General features: G+C 35.4%; 1 protein-coding gene across 1 annotated transcript in view; it reads right to left on the bottom strand.

Annotated features, from left to right (window-relative positions):
* The window catches only part of Dmd (dystrophin), a 1,523,318-nt gene that overhangs the window by 1,487,864 nt on the left and 18,902 nt on the right, over positions 1 to 16,552 (bottom strand). The window contains exon 6 of the mRNA XM_055607916.1: positions 8,911 to 9,081. Coding sequence (XP_055463891.1) covers positions 8,911 to 9,081 — 171 coding nt within the window. The remainder of the gene's footprint in view (positions 1 to 8,910; positions 9,082 to 16,552) is intronic.

Raw genomic sequence — 16,552 nt, 5'->3', positions numbered from 1 at the left:
AAAGAAAGAAAGAAAGAAAGAAAGAAAGAAAGAAAGAAAGAAAGAAAGAAAGAAAGAAAGAATAACAATAATAAATCAGGGTAAGTTCACAAGTAGAACAAAATAGTTATGCACAAAAAATCATAGAGAGATTCTAGATGAAAAGGCATCTCTATCAGACAGTAGACTTCTTATTCACAGGTGTTCTCAAAAATAATCATTTTCATCTATAAATTTTTATAGTTGTGTCTTCTCATTTCAATATTAAAATACTGGTAGGTAAACGTGTTCCAAATGAATTTATCTGCTTTGACAGAAAGGATTATTTATAATGGAGGTAACATTTATTGTACAAAAATCAGACTAGCATTTCCTAAAATCAATTTTTTCAGATCTCAATCATGAGGATTTATTTTATTCCTCTTAGATTTCAGACACTAATGTAGAATTGCCACTGAAAATAGTATTAAATATCTTTTAGAATGTGCAAATTACCAGATATTGGGCCAAGATAGCTCATTTAGAAATGAGTAGATATGGATTAGACTTCAACCTTTTAGAAATCCTGTACACTTTAGGGTAAAATATATACTCTACAAATATAGAAGATGATCATCTTTCTAGGTACGAAAGGTAAAACATTATGGCTTTTATACTCAATTGTACTTAGCCATTATTTTTTTTTCCTAAGGTTGTAATGTGAAAGTTCCTTATTTTGATTTTAAGGTAAAAAAAAACCCAAAAAAAAACCCATAAGATTATATTCACTATGTTTTGTTTTGACTTGTATGATAATAGCTACCTTTGGAGACATAAGAATAACAAAATTAGATCTGCATAGATGACATCAAGGAGGTTTTTTTTTTAGTTTAAAATTTTAACAAAAAGTTTTGCATGAGTAGTAGTCTACTGAAATAATAATTGCTGCAAACACTAACATTGTATGGGTAAAATATAAAAGCAGGTAGGTGTAGAAATTATTAAGCACTAAGTTTGGTGTTCTCCATTAAAGAAATGTGCTTTTTCTTAGCCATAAAATATTTAAAAGTTACTCTGATTTCTTTATCATGGAAGGTTAGGTAGAGGAGATTCATTTTCTCATGAAAATTTGCATCATTTAGATCAACTTCTCATAGGTAAGAGTGAAGGTTATTATAGAAATGGTGAAGTGCATACACTAAGATGGATACAATAAAAATGTCACGGATTAACTTTTTGATGGGAAAAGCTATTCTCTTGGTTTCTGTTGATTTTCTTTTTATGTGTGTGGAGGGCTACTTCTTTTCAGGTAGGGTTTTACAGTATAGCCTTCTCTATCCTGAAACTTTCTCTGTATAACACCCTGGCCTCAAACTCACAGAGATCTGCCTGCCTCTGCCTCCCAATGGCTAGGATTAAAGATGTGCATAACCACTACCTGGCTTTGTTGATATTCTTATTTTTAACTTTATGATTATAGAAGATAATTGGAATAATTATCTGATTTCACAGAAACAAACATATAGACACTATTTTCCAAGAATATAACACAGGGCTTATTAGGGCTTGATAATATCAACTATCTCCATTTCATGTATTCCTACATTTCCACTGCCTTCCACGAGTTTTCTGAAAAATTTCCAGTGACAAATATTCTAAGGAAAATCTCTGTATATGTTACCGTACATTCATGCAATCCTTTTAAAACTATTTTTAAAAAGTGTTTTTTTTTAATTTCATTTGCATTGGTTTTTTGCCTGCATGTATGTCTGTGTGAGAGTGTTGGTTTCCCTGAAACTGGAGTTACAGAGTTGTGAACCTCCATCTGGGTGATGGGTATTGAACCTGGTTCCTTTGAAAGAACTGTTAATGCTCATAACTGCTGAGCCATCTCTCTAGCTCCTAAAAACAATTTCTTGTTTTTTGTTTTTTTTCAGGAGGAATTCTTTTAATATTTAAGTACAAAAAGTGAGTACTGACTTCTTTTATATACACACACACATGTCTAAGGGTCAAAATGTGCAAAGGAAATGAGAGCCTGCTCTATCCACAGTCCTCATGTGGCTAAGCTACAGTCAGCCTTCCTTCTGCCTAGCATACATAGGGGTTCCTGGCAGCTGTTGTCTGCTACAGCTGTAACGGATTTTCTCTGTTCCATATTATTTACATGTGCTAGACATTTCCATTAAAAAAAAAAAGTGCTTAATGGTCAGGGAGGTTTACTTCTCTCTGACAATCGGCATGAGAATTTCCTTTGCAATATACTAAAGGAATAGAGTGGAATGACTTTCCCTGTGGCTGTATTCTAGCATCAGAATGAGAACAGGAAAAAATTTAGGTCATAATGAAGGGCATTGGTACAACTGGAGCCTCTCCATGAAAAACTGAGAACATTTCCACCAGGTTTAATTAGATTGATTAACAGCAGTTTTCAATGGTTAGATTTTTACCTTTATCTAACCACACATTTAATCAAATATGTACTGTACTGGTATTTCATTACAATATCATTCCCTTTACTAGGATACTATAGTAATTTTATTGTAGGTATTATTTATATCTCATTCACTAAAAGGTACATGAAGATTAATCAATATGCTTATTAAAGATAACTTAATATATTTGACTATACAAGTATGACCATACAGCCCTAGCATTTCTGGTCATAGGGAACTGGGCAATTGAAAAAAATTGAAAGGTGGAAAATAATTATGTTGCGTTTTTACATTTTATTTTTACAAGACAATATATATTTACCTTTAAATTGATAGTATATGTACGCTGTGCTCCTCAGCAGTACATCATACAATTGGATACACCTTATACATGACAAATTGATATGAATTACTTTTTGATACCTTAGGTTATTCTATTATGGCTTAAGATGTAGGATATATTTTACTTAGCCTGTGTGATAAAATTATATAATGATTTATAAAAGAATCCTATAGAACATTAAATATTGGATTTTATAACAATGCATATAAACTTTTATTAATAATCCCTCATCTGTTAAAGAACACTCCCATGAAAGGAGAATATGCAGAACTGAAATTATAGCTATAAGCATAATGACAATGAATAGTGACTTCAATAACATTTAGCAGATGTTCTATTTTCTAAGTAACAGCTGTTTGATGCATTCAATGTACCACGTTAATGATCTGCTAGTGATGTTTCACTTCCAAGATAAATTACTATGCTCTCTTTAAAATATATGTAAAATTTTTCATGAGAATGATAGTGTAGCAGACTTTAGAAATAATAAATACTTTTCACATTTTTGTAGTCAAAACTATGATGCCATGAACCAATAATTCCTATAAACTATGAGTAGAAATTAGATTTTTTAAACAGTTAAGAGATTGTTTAAAAATTATACAGCATAATTGACAGAATTGCATGGATACCCCATCAAATTGCTTGAAAACCATGGTTATTAAATAAGTGATGTTTTTCCGCTGTGTTCAATGTAATGCCAAAAATTGAGCCACTTGCCCAGTAACCAGGTAATTTCTTGTAATGCTAGGAGTTTGAAATGCAAAACCTTCTGTAAAGCAAAGGAAACTGTCATCAGAAAAAAACAACAGCCTACAGATTGGGAAAGGATCTGACCAACCCTATATTTGACAGAGGACTAGTATCCAGAATATATAAAGAACTTAAGAAGTTTAAAACCAACAAACCAAGTAATCCAATTAAAATGGGGAACCGAGATAAACAGAGAACTCACAGCAGAGGAATATCAAAGAGCAGAGAAACACTTAAAGAAATGTAAAACCAATGTTTGTAGCAGCTTTATTTGTGATAGCAAGAACCTGGAAATAACCTCATATGTTCCTCAACTGAGAAAATGATAGAGAAATTGTGGTACCTTTACACAATGGAGTACTACACAGCAATTACAAACAAAGAAATAATGAAATTTGCAAGAAAATTGCTGAAACTAGAAAAGATCATCATCCTGAGTGAGATATCCCAGAAGCAGAAAGACACACATGGTATATACTCATTTATAAGTGGATATTAGACATATAATGTAGGATAAACATATTAAAATCTGTACACCTAAAGAAGATAAGCAAGAAGGAGGACCCTGGGTAAGATGATTAGTCCTCACTCAGAAAGGCAAACAGTATGAATATCAGAAGAGGGAGAAAACAGGAAACAGGACAGGAGCCTACCACAGAGAGCCTCTGAAAGATTCTGCCCAGCAGATTATCAAAGCAAATGCTGAGACTCATAGCCAAACTTTGGGCATAGTGCAGGGAATGTTATGAAAACTGTGGAGATAGAAAGACCTGGAGGGAACAGGAGCTCCAAAAGGAGAGCAACAGAACCAAAATATTTGGGCACAAGGGTCTTTTCTGAGACAGATACTCCAACCAAGAACCATGCATGAAGATAATCTAGAACCCCTGCACAGATGTAGCCCATGGCAGCTCAGTATCCAAATGGGTTATCTATTAATGCGAACTGGAGCTGTCTCTGATATAAATTCATTGGCTGTCTCTTTGATCACCTTCCCCTGAAAGGAGGATCAGAAATACAAGGCACACAGTCCTGATGATACCTGATAGTCTAGGGTCAGATTGAAGGGGAGGAGGAGCTCCACTATCAGTGGACAGGGGGAGGAAAATGGGAGGAGATGAGGGACAGAAGGAGAGGTTAGGAGGGGACAAGAGAAGGGCTACAGCTGGAATACAACGTAAATAAACTGTAATTAACAAATAAATATATTAATTAATAAAAGAAAAATAACAGAGAGTGATAGCATATAGATGGTTCTAGTTACATTCGCACATGCCAGATAAATCCAAACCTACAAGATGAAGTTCTCTCATTTGTATATTTTTCAAACTTTCCAAGTGATTACATGTAACTAGGAAACAACTGACAAATAGAAAGACATTTTGTGATTAGGTTTTATTCGGTAGTAATCATTTCGTTTTGTAATTGAGGTGACAATTAAAAGCTAATTAAAAAAAACTAATAATTGTTTTTATGTTGAAATTTGGAAATATTTATCTCTGAAATAAATATTAAAAAATATTTTATATCATAAGTAGTTGTTTAAACATTATCAGGTCCAAATGGAACTCAGTTTCCCCAAAGTCTTATGGTGGTTAGACATAAGCCAGAATTCTTCATAAACTTATAAAGCAAGTTCATCTCTACCAAATAAGGCACTTCCCTTATGATTGGCAGAAAGGGACTAATAGCTATCTGTTCTGCCTATTTACAAACCAAAGGACAAATTGACCTCCAGTATCTTTTGGTATCACAATTCCATTCTGGCATTCTGGAACTTCTCAGCTATTCACACAGTCCCCCAATGTATGCTTAACTTGCTCCAACTCAGAAGCTTTTTTTCCTTCCATCTACTCATTCTTATCTGCTCTTTTGGAGATTCTTGCTCTATTGTTTTTCACCTTTTTTATTTCTCTTGTTCTTTCATTTTTGTACACTATTTTTCTTCCTCTTTTAAGTCTTTCTCTCTGCCTCTCTCTCTGTCTCTCTCTCTTCTTTGCTCCCTCCCTCCTTTTGTCTCTCAAGACCAGTCTGTTGACCATGTTCAGTCTACTACTCTCTCTCTGCTCTGAATTCTTCCAGATGCTTCTGATAGTTCTCTCTCTCTCTCTCTCTCTCTCTCTCTCTCTCTCTCTGTCTCTCTCTCATCTATAAAAAAAATCCTTCTTTTAATCATACCATGGAACAGTCATATCCACCGTGTCAGTTTACACAAACACCAGTTTTTTTGCAAAATTAAAAGTGCTGACTCATTGGCACAAGAGACAACTTACTGAACAGAACACTAACAGCACAGTCTCTGAGATCAACAATCAATAAATGGGACTTCAAGAAACTGAAAAGCTACTGTAAAGCAAAAGACATAATCAATAGAACAATATAACAGCCTACAGACTGAGAAAAGTTTTTCACCAACCTTACATTGGACAGAGGGTTAATATCCACAATATATAAAGAACTCAAGAAATCAAAAAACAACACACAAAATAATCCAATTTAAAAATGGGGTACCGAGCTAAACTGAGAATTTAAATGCTCTTCTTTAGCTGTATAGATTACATTAAGTTTATCATATCTTATGGGCTATATGAGTGAGTATATACCATGTTTGTCTTTCTCCTTCTGGGATAGCTCACTGAGAATGATCCTTTCTAGATCCCACCATTTGCCTGCAAATTTCATGATTTCCTCCTTTTTGATTGCTGAGTAGTGTTCCATTGTGTAAAAATACCATGATTTCTGTATCCATTCCTCTGTTGAGGGACATCTGGGTTGTTTCCAGGTTCTGGTTATTACAAATAAAGCTGCTACAAACATGGTTGAGCAAATGTCCTTGTGTACTTGAGCAAATTTTGGGTATATGCCTAAGAGTGGTATAGCTGGGTCTTGAGGAAGCACTATTTCTAATTGTCTGAGAAAGCGCCAGATTGATAAACAAGAAAGAGGACCCAGGTAAGATGATCAATCCTCACTTAGAAAGACAAATGGGAGGTGCATTGGACATAGGAGAAAACAAGTAACAGGACAGGAGCCTACTGCAGAGGGCCCCTGAGAGACTCTACCTAGCAGTGCATCAAAGCAGATACTAAGACTCATAACCAAACCTTCGGCAGAGTGCAGGGAATCATACGAAAGAAGGGGGAGTTTGTATGATGTGGAAAGGATAGGAGCTCCATAAGGACCAAATATATTTGGGCACAGGGGTCTTTTCTGAGACTGACACTCCACCAAGGACCATGTAGGAATATAACCTAGAACCTCTGCGTGGATGAAGCCTGTGGTAGCTCAGTAACCAATTGGTTTCCCATAGGAAGGGGAACTGAGACTATTTCTGACAGGAACTCAATAGTAGGCTCTTTGACCTCTCCACCCCACAAGAGAGGAGCAGTCCTGCTAGGCCACAGAGGACTTTGTAGCCAGTTCTGAAGATACCTGATAAAACAGGATCAGATGAAAGGGGAGGAGGCCCTCCCCAATCAGTGGACTTGGAAAGGGTCAGGGAGGAGATGAGGGAGGGAGGGTGGGATTGGGAAGGAATGAGGGAGCAGGATACAGCAGGGATACAAAGTTAACAAGCTGTAACTAATATTAAAAAAATCTAAAAAGAAATAAAAAAATCTCAAATATTATATGATCTTGAAACTGCAACTGAAACTTTAAATATCTGTTCTGAGTTGTGAGAGAATGAAGGTCATTCACCACTATTTGTTTAAAATTTTACCATTATACATTCTCTAAATTAATAAAGATTATGCTATTTTTCTTATTTTTATAATTAACATTTATTATATTTATTCAGTTTTTACAGTTTTTATCTTGGCTGCTGCCCCCTCACTCATCTCCACCCAATCCCACATTCCTTCCCTTTTCTCCCCCTAGTCCACTGATAGAGGAGGTCCTCCTTCCCTTCTATTTGACCCTGACCTATCTGCTTTCAGCAGGATTGTTTGCATTGTCTTCCTCTGTGGCCTAGCAAGGCTGCACCCCCCTGGTAGAGGTGATCAAAGAGCCAACCACTGAGTTCATATCAGAGAAAATCCTTGCTCCCCTTACTAGGGATCCCAGTTGGAGACGAACCTGTTAGAAGAAAAAGTGGGGAAGACTTTTGAATTCATTGGCACCAAAGCTAACTTTTCTGAACAGAACACCAACAGCACAAGCTCTAAGAGCAACAATCTATAAATGGGACCTCAGGAAACTGAAAAGCTTCTGTAAAGCAAAAGACACTGTAGCCAGAACAAAACGACAGCCTACAGACTGAGAAAGGATCTTCACCAGCTCTATATCTGACACAGGGCTGATATCCAGAATATATGAAGAACTAAAAAAGTTAAACAAGAGGAAACCCAGTAATCCAATTAAAAATGGGGTACAATGATAAATAGTATATTCTACATAGAGGAATATTGAACGGCAGAGAAAAACTTAAAGAAAAGATCAATGTCCTTAGTAGTCAAGGAGATGAAAATCAAAACTACAATGAGATTTTACCTCACACCCAATCAGAAAAATGCTTTGAAGTATGACATCATGTCATCATAACTTTTTACACAATGCACTCTATGTTTTCAAAATTTTAGAGCATAAGTTCATTGAGCTAAAAATAAGTGCTAATATCCTGGATAGGTAATTAACACACTCAAATACTTGTTAAGCTCAAAAAATGAGAGTGAGTATGATATGTAAATGCCCCAGTGCCTTGGAGCAGTCTTACATGAAAATATGTAATTAATATCAATGACATGAAGTACTTCCTTTTCATTAAGACAATTTCTCATAATTATAAATGAATCACCAAAAATTTTAAAGTATGAGTGCTTGACCTTATGTTCTAGGAAGCAATAAATAGCTTTCTGGCTGTCAGAGAAATTACAAAAGTTTCTGAGCTATAAAGAAAGTAGGCCAAGTGCCATTTGGTGACAGAATGGTAGAACCTTCACAGTCCCCTTTAGATTATTTATGATTTTGACTTAGGCCATACCCTGAACTGTCCACAGTCCCTGTATCTCACTGTATCCCTGATTGTATGTTCTACATAGTCACTCTATTTTAAGCTAGTAAAACATAGAACTTTTTCTCTGTGAATGATATATTTGGATCTTAAATGCATATGATTCATTTGGAATATCTATAGCGGTCTGAAATAATTTTATTTAATAATGAACATAATGTAAATTATTTACTCACAACACACTTATTCACTGTATGCTTCATAAAGTTTATTATTTGTTTTATCACTCTTAAAATTCATTCTTGAAATATACAGTAATACCATGATTAATTTTTGAGAAAAGGAAAAATGAAGTAGGGTAATATTGATAATTCTATTACTGTTAGCCATTACTATTTGGTTATAAAATTTTTTACTATTTGTTTTCATATATGTTATGTTAAAATAATTTTAAGTAATATAGTATTTACCTTTGCCCACTCAATTTCAGAATCCAAATTATTAGGCATTCCTTCAACTGCTGATCTCTTTGTCAGTTGCATATCTGTTGCTGCCAGCCATTCTTTCAAGACATTCATTTCCTTTCTCATCTTACGGGACAATTTCAAGCATTTCTCCAACTGTTGCTTTCTTTCTGTTACCTAAACATAACAATAATAAATTAAATTTGGCTTACTGTGTAAGTCAAGTTTATTTGCAGTCACCTTACTGGGATTTTATGTTTCAGCCATTATAAAGTTATCTATGTTTGCATGCTGTTTTTCATCTTATTTTAGAAAAAAATCATATAGTCAGGAATCAATAATAAGTAAAGTATCTTCAGCAATGGAAATGCTCAGCCAAAATACATTGTCTTTTCTCTGCTACAATGCTAGCTACATCACGAAAACATTGTGTGAATTTGTTTATTAGAAAACTAAAAACAATATTTATGGCCAGTTTTTTGATTAAACAAAATAAGTCAAACAGAATATATGACCTATTTTTTCATGGAAAAGCCACAGTCATTTGACAGTGACATAGAAAAACAGTCTTACGGTCTTTAAAATAAAAATGTGTCTTTCTCTTCCTGGGGTATTATATAAAAAAATAGAAGGAATATTCCTTTAGGAAAGCAAACATATTTTTGTATTATATAGAATTATTATTTTTCATCTTCAATATATTTTAAAATTACCTTTGCATAGAACAACACAAACCACCTCTTTTCCCAAAGTTATAAATCCAAAAATTTCACTATTATAAATTGTGAAAATTTATTTTGTATTTACATATTTACTTTTATTGTTCAATACTAGGGTCCAAAAAAGAAAAAGAAAAAAAAAACTTCATTAACATGGATATACTCCAAATAGCACAATTAAATATTGTAAAGAAAAACTCAGCAGAAGTATCAGTCAGTGTTATACTAATGTGACCTCATTCCTATATACACAACATTTATTCAGTACATATCATTCAATAATGGCTATAGTTGGAATTACATGACAAAATTTTTTTTATTCTAGTATTTTATTAGCAAAGAAAATTACAGAAAATTTTAGTTAGTTAATTGTTTTGTTTTGGTTTGTTTTGTATTTGAGCAAGGTTTCTTTTTGCAACCCTGGTGCGCTAAAACATATTTTTTAGACCAGGTACCCTAGAACATATACATCCACCTGACTCTGCCCCCAAAAGTGCTGGGTTAAAATCATATGCCACCATGTCCAGCTCAAGATTTCCTTTAATTAATTCACTACCTAAAAAGTAGATGTCAAATTAGTCTGAACGCTTAAGAAATTATGTAATAGGTAGTCTGCCTGTGGTCATTCACACCCAACTTCCCTCAGCTTCCTCCAGGTTCGACCTAAAGGAGTGCTTCATTTACCCAACCCAGAAACCACCAGGAAACAGCAGAGCTCTCCAAACATCATCCTCTTTTGTGACTGCTCCATTTCCCAGACCAGCAACTACCAGAAAACAGAGGTAATGACCCTTTCACCAGCTGCTGACCTGCTAGAGACCAGCTTCAGAGTACTGAAGGTGCAGTCTGCATGGGGCCATTTGTGCCCAAGTGCCTCCACTGAAGTACCACACCTATGTGGCTGGCTTCATTTCCTTGGATTGGTAACCATCAGGGAACAACATGTTCCACCATGCACCAGCTATTTTTGGGACCAACTCCATTTGCCAGGCCATATCTCCACCTCCATTTTCCAAGACAGGCAACCTTCAGCAAAGAGCAGCAACCATCAGGGAGCAGCAGAGACCAGCACCCATTAGGGATCAACAACATCCAGCATGCACAATATCCTGATCACCATCCCCACTTGCAGTCCCATAGACTGGCAGCCATAAGAGACTACCATTTCTCCCTGTAGCCCCAGAGATCTGCTATCACCTAAGATAACCAGAGGACTGCTGTCATCTGGGACCAACAACTAATCTGATAATCCAAGAGGCCAACTACCAGCAGACAGAACAAGCTTTGTTAATATGAAGGACAATCAAATGATTTAAGGCCATTGTATAAACACAAGCTTCAAAACCCAGGGCCATATGACACCACCTGAAACCAACTATTTTACCATAGGATGCCCTGGAGATACAACCACATCTGAAGTGCAATAAAAAAATCTTAAATCTGAGATTATGAAAATGATAAAGACCTGGACAAAGGAAAATAAATCCATCAGAAAATACAATAAAAAAAGGTGAAGGAACTGAGTAAATCCCTTAAAGAAATATAGAAAAAATACAATCCAACAAGGGAAGGAGATGAACAAAACAGTTGAGGACATAAAAATAAAAATAGAAGCAATAAAAAACCCCACAATCTGAGGCAATCCTTGAGATGGAAAACCTAGGGAAGAGTATAGGAACTATAGACACTAATATCACCAACAGAGTACAAGAGATGGAAGAGAAAGTGGAGAAGACACAATAGAAGAAATTAATACATCAAAGAAAATGTTAAATCTACAAGGTTCCTGACACAAATAATCCAAAAAATCTGGGACATATGAAAATACTAAACATAGGAATAAAAGAAAGAGAAAATTACCAGCTCCAATGTAAAGAAAATAATTTCAACAAAATTCTAGAAGAAAACTTCTTCAACTTAAAGAAAAAGATGCCTATAAGCATAAAAGAAGCTTACAGAAAATAGAATGGACCAAAAAAGAAAATCCCCAGACCACATAATAATCAAAACACTAAACATACAGAACAAAGAAAGAATATTAAAAAATGAAAGAGAAAAATGCCAAGTCAAAGATCTATAAGAATTACACTTGATTTCACACCAGAAAATCTAAAAGCGAGAAGGTCATGATGGACACTAAGAAAACACAGATGTCAGCCCATAATACTATATAGAGCAAAACTTGTAATCACCATGCAGGGAGAAAATAAATATTTAATAACAAAAACAAATGTAAACAGTACTAAACAAGTCCTGCCATACAGAAGATACTAGAAGGGAAATTCTAACACAAGGGCTTAACTACATCCCGAAAAAAAACAAGAAATAAATAAGCCCACATCAACCACAGTATATCAAACCATATCAACAACACATTACAACAGCAATTAATAACCCCTGGTCATTAATATCTCTTAACATCAGTGGCCTCAACAAAAGAAACAGGCTAGCAGAATAGAAGCAAAAACAGGATCCATTAATCTGTTGAATAAAAGAGACACATCTCAGCAATGGAGATAGGTATTACCAGACAGTAAAGTGCTGGGAAAAGCTTTTCCAAGCAAATGGACCCAAGAAGTAAGGTGGGATACTTATTCTAGTATCTAACAAACTATAAATTCAAACAAAATTAATCAGAAGAGATGGGTAAGGACACTTCATACTCATCAAAGGAAAAACACCCCAAGATGAAGTCTCAATTATGAACATTTATGTCTCAAAATGCACAGATACCCACATTCATATTAGAAATATTATTAAAACTTAAATCACACATTGAAACCCACACATTAACAGTGGGAGATACCAACACTCCACAAAAGGATGATGATCTAAACAGAAACTAAATGGATAAATAATTAAACTAGCAGATGTCATCAATCAAAAGGAACTAACAGATACTTACACAACATTTCACCTAAAAGAATAGACCATACATTCCTCTCAGCACCTCAGGGAATCTCATCCATAATTGAACATATGCTCTGTCACAAAGCAAGCCTCAGAAGATACAAGAAGATTGAATTAACACATTGTATCATTTCAGACCACCATGGATTAAAGCTGGAACTCAGCAACAACGGAAACAAGAGAAAGCCTATTATTACATGGAAACTGAACAATTACCTATTCAATGCACACTGGGTCAGAGAAGAAATAAAGAAAGAAAAAGGAAAGAAATTTAAAATCTTTCTAGAATTCAATGAAAATGAAGATACAACATACCTTAACTTATGGGAAACAATGAAGGCAGTGCTGAGAAGAAAATTCATAGCACTAAAGAAATTAGAGCCTTCTCACACTAACAATTTAAGAGCACACCTGATCTACAAGTACCTCATGTTAACTGATTGGAAGCCAAACCTTGGGCACGGTGCAGGGAAACTTATGAAAGAAAAGGGAAATAGAAAGACATGGAGAGGACAGGAGCTCCACAAGGAGAACAACAGAACCAAAATACCAGGGCACAAGGATCTTTTCTGAGACAGATACTCCAACCAAGGACCATGTATGGAGATAACCTAGAACCCTTGCACAGATGTAGCCCATGGCAGCTTAGTCTCCAAGTGTGTTCCCTAGTAAGGAAAAGAGGGGCTCTCTCTGACATGAACTCAGTGGCTGGTTCTTTGATCACCACCCCCTGAGTGGAGAGCACACTTACCAGGCCACAGACAGAAGACAATGCAGCCAGTTCTGATGAGACTGGATAGGCTAATGTCAGGGGGAAGGGAAGGAGGACCTCCTCTATCAGTGGAGTTCAGAGGAGGCATGGGAGGAGATGATAAAGGGAGGGTGGGATTGGGAGGGAATGAGAGAGGGGCTACAGCTGAGATACAAAGTGAATAAACTGTAATAAAAATAATTAAAAAAATAAAGGAGATCCCACGGATACAATTTAGAAAGGAATAATTCAAAATATCAATTTTTGTGGTTGATATAATAGTATACTTAAGAGACCCCCCAAAAAAATATCTACCAGGGAACACTGACAGCTAGTAAACATCTTCAGCAATGCAGCTGGAAACAATGTTAACTCAAAAAATAAATTAGTAGCCCTTCTGTATACAAAAGACTAACAGGCTAAGAAACAAATTAGTGAAACAACACCATTCACAATAACCAATAAAGAGCATAAAGTATCTTGATGTAACTCTAAACAAGAAGGTGAAAGACCTGTATGACAAGAACTTCAAGACTCTGAAGAAAGAAACTGAAGAAAAATTCAGAATATGGAAAGATCTCCCATGCTCATGGATAGGTAGGATTACTTAGTAAACATGGCCATCTTACCAAAAGCAGTTTACGGATTCAATGCAATTACCATCAAAATAGCAAAGCAATGCTTTACAGACCCTGAAAGAACAATTCTCAACCTCATATGAAAAAATTTAAAAAAATCAAAATAACTGTAACAATCCTGTAAAATAAAAGATGTTCAGGAGTTATCTTCTTCCCTGATCTCAAGCTTTAATACAGAGAAATATTAATGAAAATGGCATGGTACTTGCATCAAAACAAACTGGTGGATTAGTGTAATCGAATGAAGACATAGATATAAACCCATACACCTATGGACAGCTGATTTTTGACAAGGGAACCAAAGGCATAAAATTAAAAAAAAAAAGATAGCATCTATAGGAAATAGTGGAAATCTAACTGGATGTCTACACATAGAAAAATGCAAGTAGATCCATATTTATCACTAAGCACAAAAGTAAATTCCAAGTGGATCAAAGACCACAACATAAAACCAGACATACTAAGTCTATTAGAAAAAAAAAAAAAAAAAGCTGTAGAAGAGCCTTGAACTCATTGGCACAGGAGACAGCTTCCTGAACAGAGCACAAACATCTCAGCATCTAAGATAAAAAATCAATAAATCAGACTACATGAAACTGAAAAACGTCAATAAAGCAATGGACATCATTAATAAAATAAAAATACAGCCTACATAGTGTAATAAGATATTCACAAACTTTACATCCTATAGGGGGCTTATATCCAGAACATATAAAGAACTCAAGAAATTATGCACCAACAAACTAAATAATCCAATTTTAAAAATGGAATACAGAGCTAAGCAGAGAATTATCAACAGAGGGGAATCAAACAGCCAACAAACACTTGAAATGTTCATCATCCTTAGTCATTAGGGAAATGCAAGTCAAAATGAGTCTGAGATACCATCTTACACTCCCAGAGTGTCTAAGATCAAAAAGTCAAATAACAGTACGTGCTGGCAAGGTTGTAGAGCAAGAGAAACACTCCTCCACTGCTGGTGGGACTGCAAACTTGTATAACTTTGGAAATCAATCAAGAGATTTGTTTGGAAATTGGGAACAGCTCTTCTTCAAGACCCAGCTATACCACTCCTGGGCATATACACAAAAGATGCTTCACCATACAACAAGGACATTTGTTCAACTATGTTCATAGCAGTTTATTTGTAATAACCAAAAACAAAACAACCTGGATGTCCCTCCACCAAAGAATGGATGAAGAAATTGTGGTACATCTACATAATTGAATACTAACCACCTATTAAAAAAAAAGGACATCATGACATTCGCATGTCGCTCATGTGTATACATCATATCATCTGCGAATACTGATACTTTGAATTCTTCCTTTCTGATTTGCATCCCCTGATCTCCTTAGTTGTCTGATTGCTCTAGATAGGACTTCAAGTACTATGTTGAAGAGATATGGAGAGACTGAGCAGCCTTGCATTGTCCCTGATTTCAGTGGGATTGATATAAATTTCTCTCCATTTAGCTTGATGTTTTCTATAGGCTGGCTCTATAATGTCTTTACTATGTTTAGGTATGTGTCTTGTATTCCTGAAAAAGCTCAGAATTTTTAAACCACCTTGTACAACAACAGATCATCTGGAGGTATCTCCATCCCAGACTTTAAGCTGAACTACAGAGCAATAGTAATAAAAACTGCATGGTACTGGCATAGAAACAGAATGGTGGATCAATGGAACCAAATAGAATGCCAAGAAATAAACCAACAAACCTATGGATACTTGATATTTGACAAAGAAAGTAAAATCATTCAATGGAAAAAAAAAAGAGAGAGCATCTTCAACAAATGGTATTGGTCCAACTGGATGTCTACATGAAGAAAAATAAAAATAGATCCATATTTATCACCTTGCACAAAACTAAAGTCCCAGTGGATCAAAGACCTTAACATATAACCAGAAACATTAAATTTGTTAAAAGAAAAAGTGCGGAAGAGCCTAGAATTCATTGGCACAGGAGACAACTTCCTGAACAGAACACCAACAGCAAAGGCTCTAAGAGCAACAATCAATAAATGGGACCTCATGAAACCGAAAATCTTCTGTAAAGGAAAGGACACTGTCATCAGAACAAAAAGACTGCCTACAGACTGCGAAAGGATCTTCATCAACCCAATATCTGACAGAGGGCTAATATCCGGAATATGTAAAGAGCTAAAGAAGTTAAAAAGCAACAAATCAAGTAATCCAATTAAAAATGGGGTATGGAGCTAAACAGAGAATTCACTGTAGAGGAATATGGAATGGCAGAGAAATACTTAAAGAAGTGCTCAAAGTCCTTAGCCATCAGGAAGATGCAAATCAAAACAATACTGAAATTTCACCTTACACCCATCAGAATGAAAAAGATCAATAACTCAAGTGAAAACATATTCTGGAGAAGTTGTAGAGAGAGGAAAAACCCTCCTCCATTGCTGGTGGAAATGTAAACTTGTACAACCACTTTGGAAATCAATCTGGCACTTTCTCAGACAATTAAGAATAGCACTTCCTGTTTCCCTTCCTAGGGTACCCACTTGGACACTGAGCTAACATGGGCTACATCCAAGCGAGGATTGTAAGTTATATCCATATGTGTGTGTGTGTGTGTGTGTGTGTGTGTGTGTGTGTGTGTGTGTGT

The sequence above is a fragment of the Psammomys obesus genome, unplaced genomic scaffold, assembly GCF_907164565.1.
Source record: "Psammomys obesus unplaced genomic scaffold, mPsaObe1.curated_primary_1811, whole genome shotgun sequence".
Classification (NCBI taxonomy): Eukaryota; Metazoa; Chordata; class Mammalia; order Rodentia; family Muridae; genus Psammomys; species Psammomys obesus.
The sequence above is the reverse complement of the archived record's forward strand: the minus strand, read 5'-3'. Positions and strand labels throughout refer to the sequence as shown.